Genomic DNA, 20758 nt, shown 5'->3' on the forward strand with positions numbered 1-20758 from the left:
AGGGGGTCTGGGGGGGTTCGGGGGGTCTGGGGGGGTTCAAGGGGGTCTGGGGGGGTTTGGGGAATCTGGGGGGCTCTGGGGGGGGTTTGGGGGCTCTGGGGGGGGTTCGAAGGGGTCTGGGGGGGTTCAGGGGCTCTGGGGGGCTCTGGGGGGGGTTTGGGGGCTCTGGGGGGGTTCAGAATCTCTGGGTGGGTTCGAAGGGGTCTGGGGGGGTTCGGGGTCTCTGGGGGGGTTCAAGGGGGTCTGGGGGGCTTCGGGGGGTCTGGGGGGGTTTGGGGTCTCTGGGGGGGTTCAAGGGGGTCTGGGGGGCTTCGGGGGGTCTGGGGAGGTTTGGGGGCTCTGGGGGGGTTTGGGGAATCTGGGGGGCTCTGGGGGGGGTTTGGGGGCTCTGGGTGGGTTTGAGAGGGTCTGGGGGGGTTCGGGGGCTCTGGGGGGGTTCAAGGGGGTCTGGGGGGGTTTGGGGGCTCTGGGGGGGCTCTGGGGAATCTGGGGGGCTCTGGGGGGGTTCGGGGTCTCTGGGGGGGTTTGGGGGCTCTGGGGGGGTTCGAAGGGGTCTGGGGGGGTTCAGGGGCTCTGGGGGGGTTTGGGGGGGTTCGGGGTCTCTGGGGGGGTTTGGGGGCTCTGGGGGGAGTTTGGGGGCTCTGGGTGGGTTCGAGGGGGTCTGGGGGGGTTCGGGGTCTCTGGGGGGGTTCAAGGGGGTCTGGGGGGCTTCGGGGGGTCTGGGGGGGTTTGGGGGCTCTGGGGGGGTTTGGGGAATCTGGGGGGCTCTGGGGGGGTTCGAGGTCTCTGAGTGGGTTCAAGGGGGTCTGGGGGGGGTTGGGGCTTCTGGGGGGGTTCGAGGGGATCTGGGGGGGGGTCTGGGGGGTTTTGGGGGGGCTGACCCCCCCGCCCCCAGCTGGAGGAGCGCGAGCGGCGCCGGCGGCAGGGGGAGGAGGAGGAGGAGGAGGAGGAGGAGGAGGGGGCGGCGAGGAAGAGGAGGAAGATCCCCACACCCCCCCCCGCGCAGCCCCAGCCCGGGGGGGGCCCCCCGGCCCTGCCCCCACCCAGCCAGGATGGAGGGGACAGCGGGGACACCCTGCGGTGAGCGGGGGGGGGGACGGGGGGACATGGGGGGGGACATGGGGGGGACATGGGGGGGGACATGGGGGGGACATGGGGGGGGACATGGGGGTCTGGGGGGGACATGGGGGGGCATGGAGGGGACATTAGGGGGCTGGGGGGGACATGGGGAGGGGACATGGGGGTCTGGGGGGGACACAGGGAGGACAGGGGGAGGGGACATGGGGGGGCACATGGGGGTCTGGGGGGGACATGGGGGGACATGGGGAGGGGACATGGGGGGGCACATGGGGGTCTGGGGGGGACATGGGGGGGCATGGAGGGGACATTAGGGGGCTGGGGGGGACATGGGGAGGGGACATGGGGGTCTGGGGGGGACATGGGGGGACATGGGGGCCCACTGGGAAATGGGGGGGACATGGGGGGGATCATGGGGGTCTCGGGGGGAGATGGGGAGGGGGGCATGGGGGGACATGGGGAGGGGACATGGGGGTCTGGGGGGGACATGGAGGGAAATGGGGGGCACATGGGGGTCTGGGGGGGACATGGGGGGGCATGGAGGGAAATGGGGGGCACATGGGGGTCTGGGGGGGGACATGGGGGGGCATGGAGGGAAATGGGGGGCACATGGGGGACATGGGGGGGCATGGAGGGGACATTAGGGGGCTGGGGGGGACATGGGGAGGGGACATGGGGGGCACATGGGGGTCTGGGGGGGACATGGGGGGGCATGGAGGGGACATTAGGGGGCTGGGGGGGACATGGGGAGGGGACGTGGGGGTCTGGGGGGGACATGGGAGGACATGGGGGGACATGGGGGGCCACTGGGAAATGGGGGGGGACATGGGGGGGATCATGGGGGTCTCGGGGGCAGATGGGGAGGGGGACATGGGGGGACATGGGGAGGGGACATGGGGGTCTGGGGGGGACATGGAGGGAAATGGGGGGCACATGGGGGTCTGGGGGGGACATGGGGGGACATGGGGGGGACATTTGGGGGCTGGGGGGGACATGGGGAGGGGACATGGGGGTCTGGGGGGGACATGGAGGGAAATGCAGGGCACATGGGGGTCTGGGGGGGACATGGGAGGACATGGGGGGGACATTTGGGGGCTGGGGGGGACATGGGGAGGGGACATGGGGGTCTGGGGGGGACACAGGGGGGACATGGGGAGGGGACATGGGGGGCACATGGGGGTCTGGGGGGGGACATGGGGGGGCATGGAGGGGACATTAGGGGGCTGGGGGGGACATGGGGAGGGGACATGGGGGTCTGGGGGGGACACAGAGGGGACATGGGGAGGGGACATGGGGGACACATGGGGGTCTGAGGGGGACATGGGGGGACATGGGGAGGGGACATGGGGGGGCACATGGGGGTCTGGGGGGGACATGGGGGGGCATGGAGGGGACATTAGGGGGCTGGGGGGGACATGGGGAGGGGACATGGGGGTCTGGGGGGGACACAGAGGGGACATGGGGAGGGGACATGGGGGGCACATGGGGGTCTGGGGGGGACATGGGGGGGCATGGAGGGGACATTAGGGGGCTGGGGGGGACATGGGGGGGACATGGGGGGACATGGGGGGCCACTGGGAAATGGGGGGGACATTGTGGGGATCATGGGGGTCTCGGGGGGAGATGGGGAGGGGGACATGGGGGGACATGGGGAGGGGACATGGGGGTCTGGGGGGGACATGGAGGGAAATGGGGGGCACATGGGGGTCTGGGGGGGACATGGGAGGGCATGGAGGGAAATGGGGGGCACATGGGGGTCTGGGGGGGGACATGGGGGGGCATGGAGGGGACATTAGGGGGCTGGGGGGGACATGGGGAGGGGACATGGGGGTCTGGGGGGGACACAGTGGGGACATGGGGAGGGGACATGGGGGGCACATGGGGGTCTGGGGGGGACATGGGGGGGCATGGAGGGGACATTTGGGGGCTGGGGGGGACATGGGGAGGGGTCATGGGGGTCTGGGGGGGACATGGGAGGGACATGGGGGGACATGGGGGGCCACTGGGAAATGGGGGGGACATTGTGGGGATCATGGGGGTCTCGGGGGGAGATGGGGAGGGGGACATGGGGGGACATGGGGAGGGGACATGGGGGTCTGGGGGGGACATATGGAGGGAAATGGGGGGCACATGGGGGTCTGGGGGGGACATGGGAGGGCATGGAGGGGACATTAGGGGGCTGGGGGGGACATGGGGAGGGGACATGGGGGTCTGGGGGGAACATGGGAGGACATGGGGGGACATGGGGGGCCACTGGGAAATGGGGGGGACATTGTGGGGATCATGGGGGTCTCGGGGGGAGATGGGGAGAGGGACATGGGGGGGACATGGGGAGGGGACATGGGGGTCTGGGGGGGACACAGGGGGGACAGGGGGAGGGGACATGGGGGGCACATGGGGGGCACATGGGGGTCTGGGGGGGGACAGGCGGGGGCATGGAGGGGACATTAGGGGGCTGGGGGGGACATGGGGAGGGGACATGGGGGTCTGGGGGGGACACAGTGGGGACAGGGGGAGGGGACATGGGGGGCACATGGGGGTCTGGGGGGGGACATTTGGGGGCATGGGGGGGACATTTGGGGGCTGGGGGGGACATGGGGAGGGGACATGGGGGGCACATGGGGGTCTGGGGGGGGACATTTGGGGGTCTGGGGGGGACATGGGGGGGCATGGAGGGGACATTAGGGGGCTGGGGGGGACATGGGGAGGGGACATGGGGGTCTGGGGGGGACATGGGAGGACATGGGGGGCCACTGGGAAATGGGGGGGACATTGTGGGGATCATGGGGGTCTCGGGGGGAGATGGGGAGGGGGACATGGGGGGACATGGGGAGGGGACATGGGGGTCTGGGGGGGACACAGGGGGGACAGGGGGAGGGGACATGGGGGGCACATGGGGGGGCACATGGGGGTCTGGGGGGGACATGGGGGGGCATGGAGGGGACATTAGGGGGCTGGGGGGGACATGGGGAGGGGACATGGGGGTCTGGGGGGGACATGGAGGGAAATGGGGGGCACATGGGGGTCTGGGAGGGGACATGGGGGGGCATGGAGGGAAATGGGGGGCACATGGGGGTCTGGGGGGGGACATGGGGGGGCATGGAGGGGACATTAGGGGGCTGGGGGGGACATGGGGAGGGGTCATGGGGGTCTGGGGGGGACATGGGAGGGACATGGGGGGGACATTGGGGGAGCATGGGGGTCTGGGGGGGATGTGGGGGGATATGTGGGTCTGGGGGGGACATGGGAGGGAAAGGGGGGGACATGGGGGGACACTGGGAAATGGGGGGGACATTGGGGGGACATGGGGGTCTGAGGGGGACATGGGGGGACATGAGGGGACATGGGGGGGGACATGGGGGGAAATGGGGGGGACATGGGTAGGAAATGGGGACATGGGGGTCTGGGGGGGACATGGGGGGACATGGGGGGATATGGGGGGAACATGGGGGTCTGGGGGGACATCAGGGGAACATGGTGGGTGTTGGGGGGTCATGGGGACTTGGGATAAGGGGGTGACACGGGGGACCTGGGCAATTGGGGGGGTTCATGGGGGGGCCCAGGGGACACACACAGGGCCGTCCCTGTCCCCCCACCCACCCCCGTGCCCCCCCCAGGACCCCGCAGAGCGGCCCCCGGGAGCCCCCGGCCATCAACGGGCTGGACAGCGCCCAGGTAACACCCCCCCCCCCCCCCAAAATGAGGTGACACCCCCCCCCCCCCCCAAAGAACCAGGGGTCCCCCCCCACCTCTGTGTGTGTGTCCCCAGGTGACCCCGGCGCTGACCAAGGGGGCGCAGCAGGGGGCGCCCGGCGCGGGGGGGTCCCCACGGGGAGGGGCTCCGCCCCCTGACCCCGCCCACGCGGCCACGCTGCCCCCCCCCCGTGGCCCCCCCGAGAGCCTGGAGGGGGCGCTGTGCCGCAAGCACGAGATGGAGGCGCAGGGCAAGAAGGCGTCAAATAGGTGAGGCCACGCCCCCTCCTCCCAGGCCACGCCCCCTCGGACACACCCTCGCGGTCCACACCCCTTTGGCCACGCCCCCTCGGAGTCCACGCGGGCCACGCCTCCCCCACGTGCCACCGCTCGGACCCCGCCCACGGGTGCACGCCCTTCTGAAGCCACGCCCCCATGAGAACGAGCGGTCGTTGGGCCACGCCCCCTCTCCCGCAGGCCACGCCCTTTAAAGGGCCAGGCCCTGTCCCTGCTGGGAGGCTTTTGGGGCGGGGGGGGGGGGGTTTGTCCATCTGTCCGTCTGCACCCCCTTGCAATGGGGCTGGGGCCCCCAGAGATGTGTCCCCCCGTGTCACTGTGTGTCCCCCCCGCCTCACCATGTCCCCCCGTGTCACTGTGTCCCCATGTCACTGTGTGTCCCTCACATGACTGTGTCCCCCATGTCACCGTGTCCCCCCATGTCACCGTGTCCCCCATATCACTGTCTCCCCATATCACTGTGTCCCCATGTCACTGTGTGTCCCCCATATCACTGTCCCCTTATGTCACCATGTCCCCGTGTCACTGTGTGTCCCCTTGTCACTGCATGTCCCCCCCGTGTCACTTTGTGTCCCCCCTTGTCACTGTGTGTCCCCATGTCACTGCATGTCCCCCCGTGTCACTTTGTGTGTCCCTGTGTCACTGTGTGTCCCCCCTTGTCACTGTGTGTCCCCCTGTGTCAATGTGTGTCCCCATGTCACTGTGTGTCCCCCCGTGTCACTGTGTGTCCCCATGTCACTGTGTGTCCCCCCGTGTCACTGTGTGCCCCCCCTTGTCACTGTGTGTCCCAATGTCACTGCATGTCCCCCCGTGTCACTGTGTGTCCCCCCGTGTCACTGTGTCCCCCCATGTCACTGCATGTCCCCCCATGTCACTGCGTGTCCCCCCGTGTCACTGTGTGTCCCCATGTCACTGCATGTCCCCCCATGTCACTGCGTGTCCCCCTTGTCACTGTGTGTCCCCCCGTGTCACTGTGTGTCTCCATGTCACTGCATGTCCCCCCATGTCACTGCGTGTCCCCCCGTGTCACTGTGTGTCCCCATGTCACTGCATGTCCCCCCATGTCACTGCGTGTCCCCCCGTGTCACTGCGTGTCCCCCCATGTCACTGCATGTCCCCCCGTGTCACTGTGTGTCCCCCCTTGTCACTGTGTGTCCCCATGTCACTGTGTGTCCCCCCGTGTCACTGTGTGCCCCCCCTTGTCACTGTATGTCCCCGTGTCACTGTGTGTCCCCGTGTCACTACCTGTCCCCCCGTGTCACTGTGTGTCCCCCCGTGTCACTGTGTGTCCCCCCGTGTCACTGTGTGTCCCCTTGTCACTGCACGTCTCCCCGTGTCGCTGTGTGTCCCCCCGTGTCACTGCGTGTCCCCCCATGTCACTGCGTGTCCCCATGTCACTGCACATCCCCCCATGTCACTGTGTGTCCCCATATCTCTGTGTCCCCCCCAACTCACCACGTCCCCCCCAATCTCACCCTGTTCCCCGCAAGCCGTGTCCCCCCCCACCACCACCCCGTGTCCCCCGCTGGGTGATGCTGTCCCTTGTCCCCCCCCCCCCCCCGGTGACAGTGTCCCCGTCCCCAGGTCGTGGCACAGCGTGTACTGCGTGCTGCGGGGGGGCAGCCTCAGCTTCCACAAGGACGCGCGAGCGGCCGGGGGGGGGGTCCCGTTCCATGGGGAGCCCCCGGCCCCCCTGCCCGGCGCCCGCGCCCACCCGGCCACGCACTACAGGAAACGCAAACACGTCTTCAGGCTGGGGTGGGACACGGGGACATTGGGGACATCGGGGACATTGGGGACAGTGGGGACAGGGGGGGGCACTGGGGATGTGGGGGACACTGGGGATATGGGGGGCACTGGGGATATGGGGGGCACTGGGGATATGGCGGACATGGGGGGATGCTGGGGACATGGGGGACATGGGGGACACAGGGGACATAGGGGATACTGGGGACATGGGGGACACTGGGGACATGGGGGACATTGGGGACATTGGGGACGGGGGGCACTGGGGATATGGGGGACACTGGGGATATGGGGGGCACTGGGGATATGGGGGACATTGGGAATATGGGGGACATGGGGGATACTGGGGACGGGGGGACACTGGGGATATGGGGGACATGGGGGATACTGTGGACATGGGGGAGTGGGGGACATGGGAGATACTGGGGACTGGGGGACACTGGGGACATGGGGGATATGGGGGACATTGGGGACATGGGGGACACGGGGGACATGGGGGACATGGGGGATATGGGGGACATTGGGGACATGGGGGACACTGGGGACATGGGGGACATGGGGGATATGGGGGACATTGGGGACATGGGGGGGCACTGGGGACACAGGGGGACACTGGGGACACAGGGGGGGCGCTGGGGACATGGGGGGGGCGCTGGGGACATGGGGGACACTGGGGTCACGGGGGACATGGGAGGGATGTGGGGGATATAGGGGGATGCTGGGGACATGGGGGACACAGGGGATATGGGGGATACTGGGGACATGGGGGACGCTGGGGACACGGGGACACTGGGGACATGGGGGGGTGCTGGGGACATGGGGGACACGGGGGACATGGGAGGGATGTGAGGGATATGGGGGGATACTGGGGACATGGGGGACACAGGGGATATGGGGGATACTGGGGATATGGGGGACACTGGGGACACGGGGGGGGTGCTGGGGACATGGGGGACATGGGGGACATGGGAGGGACGTGGGGGATATGGGGGGATGCTGGGGACGTGGGGGACACAGGGGATATGGGGGACATGGGGGACATGGGGGATATGGGGGACATTGGGGACACGGGGGGGCACTGGGGACACAGGGGGACACTGGGGACACGGGGGGCGTGCTGGGGACATGGGGGACACGGAGGACATGGGAGGGACGTGGGGGATATGGGGGGATGCTGGGGACATGAGGGACACTGGGGATATGGGGGATACTGGGGACATGGGGGACACGGGGGACATGGGGGTACTGGGGACATGGGGGGGCGCTGGGGACACGGGGGGACACTGGGTACATGGGGGACACGGGGGACATGGGGGCACTGGGGGACAAGGGGGAGGACTCTGGGGGATATGGGGGCACACAAGGGGGACATGGGAGGGATGTAGGAGACAAGGGGGGACATGGAGGGACACAGGGGACGTGTGGGGTACGGGGGGGGACAGGGAGGGACATGGGGGACATGGGGGGACAAGGGGGTGCTGATGCGTGTCCCCCCAGGCTGAGCGATGGGAAGGAGTACCTGTTCCAGGCCAAGGACGAGGTGAGACCGGGGAGGGGACCCTGTCACCCTGTGTCCCCCTGTCCCCCCATCCCCCTGTCACCCCCTGTCCCCCCCATCCCACCTGTCACCCCCTGTCACCCCTGTCCCCCCATCCCGCCTGTCACCCCCTGTCCTGCCCATCCCCCATGTCACCCCTGTCCCCCCGTCACCCCTGTCACCCCGTGTCCCTCCCATCACCCTTGTCCCTCCTGTCCCCCGTCCCCCCGTCACCCCTGTCACCCCATGTCCCTCCCATCACCCCTGTCCCCCCGTCACCCCCTGTCCCCCCTGTCCCCCCATCCCACCTGTCACCCCCTGTCCTCCCCATCCCCCTTGTCCCCCCTGTCCTCCCCATCCCCCTTGTCCCCCCTGTCCTCCCCATGCCCCCGTCACCCCCTGTCCCCCATCCCACCTGTCACCCCCTGTCCCCCCTGTCCCCCCCATCCCTCATGTCACCCCCTGTCCCCCCTGTCCCCCCATCCCTCATGTCACCCCCTGTCCCCCTTGTCCCCCCATCCCTCATGTCACCCCCTGTCCCCCTTGTCCCCCCCGTCCCCCCCATCCCCCTTGTCACCCCCGTCACCCCCTGTCCCCCCTGTCCCCCCATCCCTCATGTCACCCCCTGTCCCCCTTGTCCCCCCCGTCCCCCCCATCCCCCTTGTCACCCCCGTCACCCCCTGTCCCCCCGTCCCCCCCTTGTCCCCCCTGTCCCCCCGTCCCCCTGTATCCCTGTCCCCTCTGTCCCCCCCATCCCCCCTTACCCCCTGTCACCCATTGTCACCCGTCACCCCCGGTCCCCCCCGTCCCCCATCCCCCATGTCACCCCTGTCCCCCCCGTCCCCCATCCCCCATGTCACCCCTGTCCCCCCCGTCCCCCATCCCACCTGTCACCCCCTGTCCCCCCTGTTCCCCCCCGTCCCCCCCCATCCCCCTTGTCCCCCTGTCCCCCTTGACCCCTTGCCCCCCGGGTCCCTCCAGTCTGCCCCGTCACCCCTGTCCCCCCCCCATCTCCCCATCCCCCCCGTCACCCCTGTCCCCCTTGTCACCCCTGTCACCCCCTGTCCTCCCCGTCCCCACTGTCACCCCTTGTCACCCCTGTCACCCTGTGTCCCCCCGTCCCCCCTGTCACCTCCTGTCCCCCCCGTCCCCACTGTCACCCCTTGTCACCCCGTCCCCCCTGTCCGCCCACCCCCCCTGTCACCCCCTGTCCCCCCCGTCCCCCCATCACCCCCTGTCTCCCTTGTCCCCCTGTCCCCCCTGTCACCCCCTGTCCCCCCCACCCCCCTCGTCCCCCCCATCCCCCTGTCCCCCCCATCCCCCTCGTCCCCTCTGTCCCCACCCATCTCCCCCATCGCCCCGTCCCCCCCATTCCCCCATCCCCCCTGTCACCCCTGTCCCCCACGTCCCCCCTGTCACCCCCTGTCCCCCCCATCCCCCCCGTCCCCACTGTCACCCCTTGTCACCCCATCCCCCCTGTCCCCCCACCCCCCCTGTCACCCCCTGTCCCCCCCGTCCCCCCTGTCACCCCTTGTCACCCTGTCCCCCCTGTTCCCCCACCCTCCCTGTCACCCCCTGTCCCCCCCGTCCCCCCCGTCCCCACTGTCACCCCTTGTCACCCCGTCCCCCCTGTTCCCCCGTCCCCCCTGCCACCCCCTGTCCCCCCCGTCCCCCCTGTCACCCCCTGTCCCCCCCGTCCCCCCCGTCCCCACTGTCACCCCTTGTCACCCCGTCCCCCCTGTCCCCCCACCCCCCCTGTCACCCCCTGTCCCCCCCGTCCCCCCTGTCACCCCCTGTCCCCCCCATCCCCCCCGTCCCCACTGTCACCCCTTGTCACCCCATCCCCCCTGTCCCCCCACCCCCCCTGTCACCCCCTGTCCCCCCCGTCCCCCCATCACCCCCTGTCTCCCTTGTCCCCCTGTCCCCCCTGTCCCCCCCTGTCCCCCCCACCCCCCTCGTCCCCCCCATCCCCCTCGTCCCCCCTGTCACCCCCGTCCCCCCCATCCCCCTCGTCCCCCCCGCCCCCCTGTCCCCCCCCTCCCCCCATCCCCCCTGTTCCCCCACCCCCCCTGTCACCCCCTGTCCCCCATCCCCCCCATCCCCACTGTCACCCCTTGTCACCCCGTCCCCCCTGTCCGCCCACCCCCCCGTCACCCCCTGTCCGCCCCGTCCCCCCATCACCCCCTGTCCCCCTTGTCCCCCTGTCCCCCCCGTCCCCCCATCACCCCCTGTCTCCCTTGTCCCCCTATCCCCCCTGTCCCCCCCTGTCCCCCCCTGCCCCCCCCATCCCCCTCGTCCCCCCCATCCCCCTGTCCCCCCTGTCACCCCCTGTCCCCCCCTGTCCCCCCCACCCCCCTCGTCCCCCCCATCCCCCTGTCCCCCCCATCCCCCTCGTCCCCCCTGTCCCCCCCTGTCCCCCCCATCCCCCTCGTCCCCCCCGCCCCCCTGTCCCCCCCATCCCCCCCGCCCCCCCATCTCCCTGTCCCCCCCACCCCCCCCATCCCTCACGTCCCCCCCTGTCCCCCGTGTCACCCGTCCCGTGTCCCCAGGCCGAGATGTCCACGTGGCTCCGGGTGATCCAGGCGGCGGCGGCGGCTCCGGTGCCGCCGTTCCCGGGGGGAGGGGGCACCCCGGGGCGGGGGGGGAAGGGGGTGACGCGCGCGCGCAGCCTGCCCCCCGCCCCGCCCCCCCCCGCCGGGCCCCGCGGCCCCCGCGACAAGGACAGGGACAGGGACAGGGACAGGGACAAGGACAAGGACAAGGACAAGGACAAGCGCTTCAGCTTCTTCAAGAAGAACAAGTAGAATCCCGGGGGGGCGGACACGGGGGGGATGGAGGGACGCGGGGGGGGCGGCGCTGGGGGGTCCCCCACCCACTGGCAATGTCCCCATGTCCTGGTGATGTCCCCATGTCCTGGTGATGTCCCCACATCCTGGTGATGTCCCCATGATCCCAAATAAAGCGGCTGTAGAGAATGGAGGGTGCTGAGTGCGGGGGGGGTGGGATGGGATGAGGATGAGGATGAGGATGATGGGGTGGGGATGAAGATGATGAAGATGAGGATTGGGATGGGAGGGGGATGAGGATGAAGATGAGGATGGGATGAGGATGAAGATGATGAAGATGACAGTGGGGTGGGGATGAAGAGGAAGATGGGGATGGGGGGGATGATGATGAAGATGACAAGGGGGTGGGGATGAAGATGACGAAGATGAGGATTGGGATGGGAGGGGGATGAGGATGAAGATGAGGATGGGATGAGGATGAAGATGATGAAGATGACAGTGGGGTGGGGATGAAGAGGAAGATGGGGATGGGGGTGAAGATGATGAAGATGAAGATGGGGATGGGGGGGATGATGATGAAGATGACAACGGGATGGGGATGAAGATGATGAGGATGGGGGTGGGAGGGGGATGAGGATGAAGATGAGGATGGGATGAGGATAAAGATGATGAAGATGACAGTGGGGTGGGGATGAAGATGATGAAGATGAAGATGGGGATGGGGGGATGATGATGAAGATGACAACGGGATGGGGATGAAGATGATGAAGATGAGGATTGGGATGGGAGGGGGATGAGGATGAAGATGAGGATGGGATGAGGATGAAGATGATGAAGATGACAGTGGGGTGGGGATGAAGATGATGAAGATGAAGATGGGGATGGGGGGGATGATGATGAAGATGACAACGGGATGGGGATGAAGATGATGAAGATGAGGATTGGGGTGGGAGGGGGATGAGGATGAAGATGAGGATGGGATGAGGATGAAGATGATGAAGATGACAGTGGGGTGGGGATGAAGATGATGAAGAGGAAGATGGGGATGGGGGGATGATGATGAAGATGACAAGGGGGTGGGGATGAAGATGATGAAGATGAGGATTGGGATGGGAGGGGGATGAGGATGAAGATGAGGATGGGATGAGGATGAAGATGATGAAGATGACAGTGGGGTGGGGATGAAGAGGATGAAGAGGAAGATGGGGATGTGGAAGATGAGGATGGGATGAGGATGATGAAGATGAAGATGACGATGGGGTGGGAACAAAGATGATAAAGATGAAGATGGGGATGGGGGGATGAGGGTGGGATGAGGATGAAGATGATGAAGATGACAATGGAGTGGGGACGAAGACAACAAAGACGAGGATGGGGATGAGGATGATGAAGATGAAGATGGGGTGGGGATGAAGATGATGAAGGCAAGGAGGGGGATGAGGATGAAGATGATGAAGATGATGATGGGGTGGGGACGAAGATGATAAAGATGAAGATGGGGATGTGGGGGATGAGGATGAAGATGATGAAGATGATGATGGGGTGGGGACGAAGATGATAAAGATGAAGATGGGGATGTGGGGGATGAGGATGAAGATGATGAAGGTGACAATGGGGTGGGGATGAAGATGATGAAGAGGAAGATGGGGATGGGGAAGATGAGGATGGGATGAGGATGAAGATGATGAAGATGACAATAGGGTGGGGATGAAGATGATAAAGATGAGGATGGGATGAGGATGAAGATGAGGATGGGATGCAGATGATGATGAAGATAACAATGGAGTGGGGACAAAGATGATGAAGATGAGAATGGGATGAGGATGAAGATGAGGATGGGATGAAGACGATGATGAAGATAACAATGGGGTGGGGATGAAGGTGATAAAGATGAGGATGGGATGAGGATGATGAAGCTGAAGATGTAGACGATGAGGTGGGGACGAAGATGATGAAGACAAGGATGGGGGAATGAGGATGAAGATGAGGATGGATGAAGATGATGATGAAGATAACAATGGGGTGGGGATGAAGGTGATAAAGATGAGGATGGGATGAGGATGATGAAGCTGAAGACGATGGGGTGGGGACGAAGATGATGAAGACGAGGATGGGGGGATGAGGATGAAGATGAGGATGGGATGAAGATGATGATGAAGATGACAATGGGGATAAGAATGGACCTAAAAATGAGGATGGGGGTGGGGTGGGAAGGTTTCCGGAAGTCACTTTGGGACGCACTGGGGGAGGGAACGGGGATCACACCAGTGCTCCCAGTTCGGGGCTCCCAGTTCGGGGCGGGCGCCCCCACCCCCCCACCCGCCACCCATGGTCCGCCCCAACGCCCCCACGGAGCCCGCAATGGACCGCTCCTCCTCCCTCTCTCCCCGCCCCGTGATTGGCTGCGACGCCTCGGTGGGCGGGCCCACCTAGGCCATCCGTAAAGCGCCGGCGGTGGGCGGGAGCGTTTGACGGACAGCGCCGCCGCCCAATGAGGATGCGGGAGGCTGTCGCCCAGCCGGGCTGCGCCGCCGCCATTTTGTGAGGAGCGCGCCGCGGACCGGGCGCAGGTGCGGGCGGCACCGGGAGCGGGAGCGGGAGCGGCGGGGCCGCGGGGAAGGGGACGCGGGGGAGATGGGGAAGGGGAGGCGGAGACGCGGGGGGCAGCGCCGCGGGGGCCGGGCGGGGCGGCCCGGGCCCGGTGCAGGCCCAGGAGCGGCCCCGCTGAGGGAGCCGGAGGCCTCGGGAGGGCCCAGGGAGCAGTGGGGGGGGGTTGGGCTTCAGGGCGGGGCTCCGCCCCCCCGGGAGGGTTTTGGGGCGTTTCTTGATTATTTGAGGAAATGGGGGGGGGGACACACAGAGGATTTGGGGCGTTTCTTGGGGATTTGGGGTGTTGGGGGGCTGTGAACCCCTCAGCAGGGTTGGGGGTCTGGGGGCCCCCTGTGTAGTGATGGGGGGGACAGGGAGCAACAGGGCGGCTCCGACCCCCCCATACAGTGATTGAGGAGCCACAGGGCTGAGGGATGGGGACACAGAGGTTTTGGGGACACACGGCGGCTCTGACCCCCCCATATGGTAACTGGGGAGTCACAATATTGATGGATGGGGGGACACAGAGGTTTGGGGACACAGAGGGGTTTTGGGGACAGACGGCGGCTCTGACCCCCCCCATATAGTGACTGGGGAGCCACAGGGCTGAGGGATGGGGGGGACAGAGAGGTTTTGGGGGTCACAGATTGGTTTTGGGGACAGACGACAGCTCTGACCCCCCCATATGGTGAGCAGGGAGCCCCAGCGGTGAGGGATGGGGACAGAGGGAGGTTTTGGGGACACACGGTGGCTCTGACCCCCCCATATGGTGAACGGGGAGTCCTAGCGGTGAGGGATGGGGGTCAGGGAGCACTGGGGATGGACACAGAGGTTTTGGGGACACACAGTGGCTCTGAACCCCCATATGGTAACTGGGGAGTCACAATAGTGATGGATGGGGGGACAGGGAGCACTGGGGATGGATACAGAGGTTTTGGGGACACAGGGAGGTCTTGGGGACACGAGGTGGCTCTGACCCCCCCATATGGTGAGCAGGGATCCCCAGCAGTGAGGGATGGGGGTCAGGGAGCACTGGGGATGGACACAGAGGTTTTGGGGACACACGGTGGCTGTGACACCCCATATGGTAACTGGGGAGTCACAATAGTGATGGATGGGGGGACAGGGAGCACTGGGGATGGACACAGAGGTTTTGGGGACACACGGTGGCTGTGACACCCCATATGGTAACTGGGGAGTCATGACAGTGATGGATGGGGGGACACAGAGGTTTGGGGATGGATACAGAGGTTCTGGGAACACAGGGAGGTCTTGGGGACACACGGTGGCTCTGACCCCCCATGTAGTGATTGGGGAGCCACATGACTGAGAGATGGGGACACAGGTTTTGGGGACACGCAGTGGCTCTGACCCCCCATATGGTGATTGGGGAGCCACAGTGGTGATGGATGGGAGGACAGGGAGCACTGGGGATGGACGCAGAGGTTTTGGGGACACCTGGCGGCTCTGACCCCCCCATATAGTGATTGGGGAGCCCCAGCAATGATGGATGGGGGGACATAGAGTTCTGGTGATGATACAGAGGTTCTGGGAACACAGGGACGTTTTGGGGGCACACAGTGGCTGTGACACCCCTCATATCGTGATTGGGGAGCCACAGCGGTGATGGATGGGGGGGGACACAGGTTTTGGTGGCTCTGACCCCCCCATATGATGATCAGGGAGTCCCAGCGGTGAGGGATGGGGGGACAGGGAGCACTGGGGATGGACACAGGGGTTTTGGGGACACACGGCGGCTCTGACCCCCCCATATGGTAACTGGGGAGTCACAATAGTGATGGATGGGGGGACACAGAGGTTTGGGGACACAGAGGGGTTATGGGGACAGACGGCAGCTCTGACCCCCCCCCATATAGTGACTGGGGAGCCACAGGGCTGAGGGATGGGGACACAGGGAGGTTTTGGGGACACAGGGTGGCTCTGACCCCCCATATAGTGATTGGGGAGCCCCAGCGGTGAGGGATGGGGACACAGGGAGGTTTTGGGGACACAGGGTGGCTCTGACCCCCCATATAGTGATTGGGGAGCCACAGGGCTGAGGGATGGGGACACAGGGAGGTTTTGGGGACACGCGGCTGCTCTGACCCCCCATACGGTGACCGGGGATCCTGATGTTTGGGGGGGGGGACACAGGTCTGGGGATGGATACAGAGGTTTTGGGGTCGCATGGCGGCTCTGACCCCCCATATAGTGATTGGGGAGTCGCAGCGGTGAGGGATGGGGGGACAGGGAGCACTGGGGATGGACACAGGGGTTTTGGGGACACACAGTGGCTCTGAACCCCCATATAGTGATTGGGGAGCCACAGGGCTGAGGGATGGGGGGGACACAGGGAGGTTTTGGGGACAGATGGTGGCTCTGACCCCCCCATATGGTAACTGGGGAGTCACAGTAGTGATGGATGGGGGGACAGGGAGCACTGGGGATGGATACAGAGGTTTTGGGGTGACAGGGAGGTTTTGGGGACACACAGCAGCTCTCACCCCCCATATGGTGAGCAGGGAGCCCCAGCAGTGAGGGATGGGGGGACATAGAGTTCTGGGGATGGATACAGAGGTTTTGGGGACACACGGCGGCTCTGACCCCCCCATGTAGTGATTGGGGAGCCACAGGGCTGAAGGATGGGGACACAGGGAGGTTTTGGGGACACATGATGGCTCTGCCCCCCCCATATGGTAACTGGGGAGTCACAGTGGTGATGGATGGGGGCACGCAGAGGCTTCGGGGATCACAGGGAGATTTTGGGGACACGTGGTGGCTCTGACCCCCCATATCGTGATTGGGGAGCCACAGCGGTGATGGATGGGGGCGACACAGGTTTTGGGGACACAGGGAGGTTTTGGGGACACACAGCAGCTCTCACTCCCCATATGGTGAGTAGGGAGCCCCAGCAGTGAGGGATGGGGGGACAGGGAGCACTGGGGATGGACACAGGGGTTTTGGGGACACACAGTGGCTCTGAGTCCCCCATATGGTAACTGGGGAGTCACAGTTGTGATGGATGGGGGGACACAGAGGTTTGGGGACACAGAGGGGTTTTGGGGACAGACGGCGGCTCTGACCCCCCCCATATAGTGACTGGGGAGCCACAGGGCTGAGGGATGGGGGGACAGAGAGGTTTTGGGGGTCACAGATTGGTTTTGGGGACAGACGACAGCTCTGACCCCCCCATATGGTGAGCAGGGAGCCCCAGTGGTGAGAGATGGGGGGACAGGGAGCACTGGGGATGGACACATAGGGGTTTTGGGGACACATGGCGGCTCTGACCCACCCCATATAGTGACTGGGGAGCCACAGGGCTGAGGGTTGGGGACACAGGGAGGTTTTGGGGACACAGGGTGGCTCTGACCCCCCCATATGGTGAGCAGGGATCCCCAGCAGTGAGGGATGGGGGTCAGGGAGCACTGGGGATGGATACAGAGGTTTTGGGGACACGTGGCGGCTCTGAACCCCCATATGGTAACTGGGGAGTCACAATAGTGATGGATGGGGGGACAGGGAGCACTGGGGATGGACATGGAGGTTTTGGGGACACGTGGCGGCTCTGACCCCCCCGTCCCGCCGCAGACCGCCACCATGGTGAAGCTGTTCATCGGGAACCTGCCGCGCGAGGCGACGGAGCAGGAGATCCGCTCGCTGTTCGAGCAGTACGGGAAGGTGCTGGAGTGCGACATCATCAAGAACTACGGCTTCGTGCACATCGAGGACCGGCTGGCGGCCGAGGACGCCATCCGCAACCTGCACCACCACAAGTTGCACGGCGTGTGCATCAACGTGGAGGCCAGCAAGAACAAGAGCAAGGCCTCCACCAAGCTGCACGTGGGCAACATCAGCCCCGCCTGCACCAACATGGAGCTGCGCGCCAAGTTCGAGGAGTACGGCCCCGTCATCGAGTGCGACATCGTCAAGGATTACGCCTTCGTGCACATGGAGCGGGCGGAGGACGCGGTGGAGGCCATTCGCGGGCTGGACAACACCGAGTTCCAAGGTGACGCACGCCGGGTCGGGGCTCCCGGTGTTCCCGGTGTCCCCAGGTGGTGGTTTTGGTCCCGCGCGGGCGGGACCTTGCTGCGATTTCCCCTCGCTGCGATTCGGCGCGAACGGGGTTGATTGTGGCGTTTGGGGCCGCGCCGGCGCTGCTGCGGCAGCCGGGGTTTGGGGCTGGGCCGGGGAGGCCGGGACTGACCCATCTCTGATTAACCAGCACGGCCGCTCGCAGGAGGATCCCGCCGGCGACGTCCCGACCCTCGTGCCGACGGCCGCCGCGCCCGGGGCTGCCCCCCGCCCTTGTAGCCTTGGTAAGAGGGTGCCGGAGGCGCCGGATCCGGCGGCGCTCGCTCGGGCTCTCGGCGTGCCGGCTCCCGGACGAGATGCGGCGCGGGCGCTTTGGCAGCCGTCGCCGCGCGGACGCGACACCGAGCGTCCGGATTCACGGCTGAGCCGCGGCGGCACCAACGGCGAGCGGGTTCCCCACCTGGCAGCCGGGTGGGCGCTCCGGTGTAGCACCGCGCTCGGCCCTCCGGGTTCCCACGGGGGTTTCGGCAAACCCCACCACCCAAATCCCAGGCGTTCCCCAAACTCCAGCCGGGATGGTGCGGCTGCTTCCGGAGCTGCGCTTGGCTTTCCCGGTGCCGCGGTTGCCCAGCGTTGCATCCCTCGTGCTGCTGCACCGAGCATTTTCTGGCGCGACGCTTTGCCGTTGATGCGGCGTGGCCGGCTGCTCTCCAGGCTGCCGTGGCAGCGCCGCGGTGTGCCGGTTGCCGGTGCAAAGCCGTGGTTGGCTGCGTGCCGGGGTGGTTGGTGGCTCGCTGGTGGGCTCAGCCAGGGTCGGGCAGAGCTCGGTGGTGCCGGCAGAGCCGCGTCCCCAGCAGCACCGTCCCGGTAAGTCGGGCGGCAGCTCCAGCTCGAGCCCGCGGTGGCTCCTCCCGCGCCGGGTCACTCCCCGCACGGTGCCGTCGGAGGCCGCGTGGGCCAGCGCCCGTGGTTGTGCCGCGCTTGCGGTGCCACGGCGTAACCGGCGGCTCTCGCGTCTCTCCCCAAGGCAAGCGGATGCGCGTGCAGTTGTCCACCAGCCGGCTGCGGACGGCGCCCGGGATGGGAGACAAGAGCGGCTGCTACCGGTGCGGCAAGGAGGGGCACTGGTCCAAGGAGTGCCCGGTGGACCGCCCGGGGCAGGTGCCGGACTTTACCGAGGCCTATACCGAGCAGTACGGCGCCGTGCGCACCCCCTACGCCGCGGGCTACGGCGACGCCGTCTATTACGACGAGGCCTACGGCGGGATGGCCGACTACTACAAGCGCTACCGCGTCCGCTCCTACGCCGCCGCCTCGGCGTACGACGCCTACGCCGAGCAGACCATGGCCCAGTACTCCCAGTACGCCCAGTACTCGCAGGTCCAGTCCTCGGCCGTGGCCGCCAGCACCGCCATGGCCGCCCGCATCCCCACCACGCTCGACGCGTACGACCGAGCGCTGCTGCCCACCCCGGGCGCCGCGGCCGCCGTCGCCGCCGCCACCGCCGCCGCGGCCGCCGCCTCCTCCTCCTATTACACGCGGGACCGGAGCCCCCTGCGCCGCGCGGCCGCCGCGGCCGGCACCGTGGGAGAGGCCTACACGTACGAGCGGGGGCAGCTGTCGCCGGTGTCCTCGGTGGCCCGCGCCTCGCTCTACGATGTGCAGCGGTTCGGGCGCGACCCATACGGCGACCGGGCACGGTACTCGGCGTTCTGAGCCCGAGGTGAGCGTGTTAGTGGGTTTGGTGTGTTGGCGTTTGCCGCCTCGTGACCGGCGGTGCTGCTGAGCACCGCAGCAGGGGGGGTCCTGGCTGCTGAGGTGTGGGGTGATACCCCCACCAGCCCTGGTAGTGCCACGGGTTGCGGTGATGTTGCGAGCCTGACCGGCGTCTTGCTGGGCGTTAAAGCCCCGGCACTGGCTCGGTGTGGTTGTGCTGTGGCAATCTGTGCACCAGTTCACGCTGGGGGGTCATTGTCCCTCGGGGCTGGCGTTGCCTTTCATCCGGTGCTGAGCCCTCATGCCGTCCCGGCACCGTCACCGCGGGCAGGGGTTCCTGCAGAGCCCCAGCACCGCAAGCATCCACATCCTGGCCAGGAATGGTGCTCCTGGCCTTTCCTGGTAAACACCGGTGGCAGCCGGGCTGCCACCACAGCGCGTGTCCCTCGGCACTGCCGCGGGGGTCCTGGCGTAGCCACAGCCGCTCTCAGGACGCCGGCAGACCCCCGGCACCCACCGAGGCCCCAGCACGGTCCCGGTGAGGCCCCTGCGCCAACTCTGCTTTTCTCTTCCAGGTAAGATATTTGCGGCTGGACGTCGGGTTCCCGTCGCACCGCATTGGCACCGCGCGTCTCGCGTTCCGCTAACGAGCCGGTCCCTAACGAACGCTCGAGTAGCTCCGCCCCCCGCCCCCCCAGCTTCCCGCTGTCCGGATTTTGCTTTGCAGGTAGTTTGGTGCAGGGTGAGCGGCGCGGCCGTGGCCGCCGCACCAGCTTCGCTTCGCTCGGCCCCGCCAGCGCGGAGCCGCCGCAGCCCCCTCGGCGGTAGTGGCTTTTCCTTTATTTTTGTAAGAGGGTGAACGACCCGCTCGTAGCTTTTTGGTACAAAGCGCCGTAGCCGAATCGCCGCGCCGGCGCCGACCCTGCGGTGGGAGGCCCCCCCCCCCCATTTAGCATCCCCAACCCCCCTTTTCCGGGAAAATAAACTCCAATTTTTCACAAACCCCCCTGGCTCCGGCGCCGGTTCTTTCTCTGGGCTCCATTCCCCACCTCCCCTACCAGATCCTGGAGTTACCAGTGCTGGAGTTACCGGTGCTGCCTATACCTGCCTGTGCTCTGCCCGTGTCCAAGTTGGGGGGCAGCAAAATGTTCCTCCAGCCCCCCCAAGTGACCCCCGGCGCTCACCCCACCAGGGCTCCTGCCCCTCCGTCTGCTAATTAACCTGCCTCATTAGTCCCCATGCTGCTCGTTAGGTAACGAACCGGCCCCTGCGGTGCCTTCCC

General features: G+C 66.6%; 2 protein-coding genes across 4 annotated transcripts in view; both read left to right on the forward strand.

Annotated features, from left to right (window-relative positions):
• Window positions 1-11325, forward strand: part of SPTBN2 (spectrin beta, non-erythrocytic 2) — an 85462-nt gene extending 74137 nt beyond the window's left edge. The window contains exons 32-37 of the mRNA XM_071801570.1: window positions 896-1080; window positions 4695-4752; window positions 4847-5040; window positions 6652-6825; window positions 8311-8353; window positions 10900-11325. Of these exons, the coding sequence (XP_071657671.1) occupies window positions 896-1080; window positions 4695-4752; window positions 4847-5040; window positions 6652-6825; window positions 8311-8353; window positions 10900-11154 (909 nt within the window). The 3' untranslated portion in view covers window positions 11155-11325. The remainder of the gene's footprint in view (window positions 1-895; window positions 1081-4694; window positions 4753-4846; window positions 5041-6651; window positions 6826-8310; window positions 8354-10899) is intronic.
• Window positions 11326-13622: 2297 nt separating this feature from the next.
• LOC136115976 (RNA-binding protein 4B-like) lies at window positions 13623-20478 on the forward strand. Of its 3 annotated transcripts, none has more exons than XM_065862196.2 (4): window positions 13623-13706; window positions 17314-17734; window positions 18788-19483; window positions 20052-20478. In XM_065862196.2, the coding sequence occupies exons 2-3, from the start codon at window positions 17323-17325 to the stop codon at window positions 19474-19476; spliced, it is 1101 nt and encodes a 366-aa protein (XP_065718268.1). In that variant the 5' UTR covers window positions 13623-13706; window positions 17314-17322; the 3' UTR covers window positions 19477-19483; window positions 20052-20478. The 3 variants fall into 3 exon arrangements, with proteins under 3 accessions (XP_065718268.1, XP_065718269.1, XP_065718270.1); XM_065862197.2 differs by lacking the exon at window positions 20052-20478 and adding an exon at window positions 17951-18044 and having other exon boundaries at window positions 18788-18914; XM_065862198.2 differs by lacking the exon at window positions 20052-20478 and adding an exon at window positions 17966-18044 and having other exon boundaries at window positions 18788-18914.
• The last annotated feature ends 280 nt before the right edge of the window (window positions 20479-20758 follow it).

Source organism: Patagioenas fasciata, chromosome 39 (genome assembly GCF_037038585.1).
Source record: "Patagioenas fasciata isolate bPatFas1 chromosome 39, bPatFas1.hap1, whole genome shotgun sequence".
Lineage (NCBI taxonomy): Eukaryota > Metazoa > Chordata > Aves > Columbiformes > Columbidae > Patagioenas > Patagioenas fasciata.

Bases quoted from the DNA above. Each gene is read 5' to 3' on its own strand.
- LOC136115976 (XM_065862196.2), top strand. From the start codon at position 17,323: ATGGTGAAGCTGTTCATCGGGAACCTGCCGCGCGAGGCGACGGAGCAG. The intron at 17,735-18,787 runs GTGACGCACGCC...TCTCTCCCCAAG, and splicing joins GGACAACACCGAGTTCCAAG to GCAAGCGGATGCGCGTGCAG.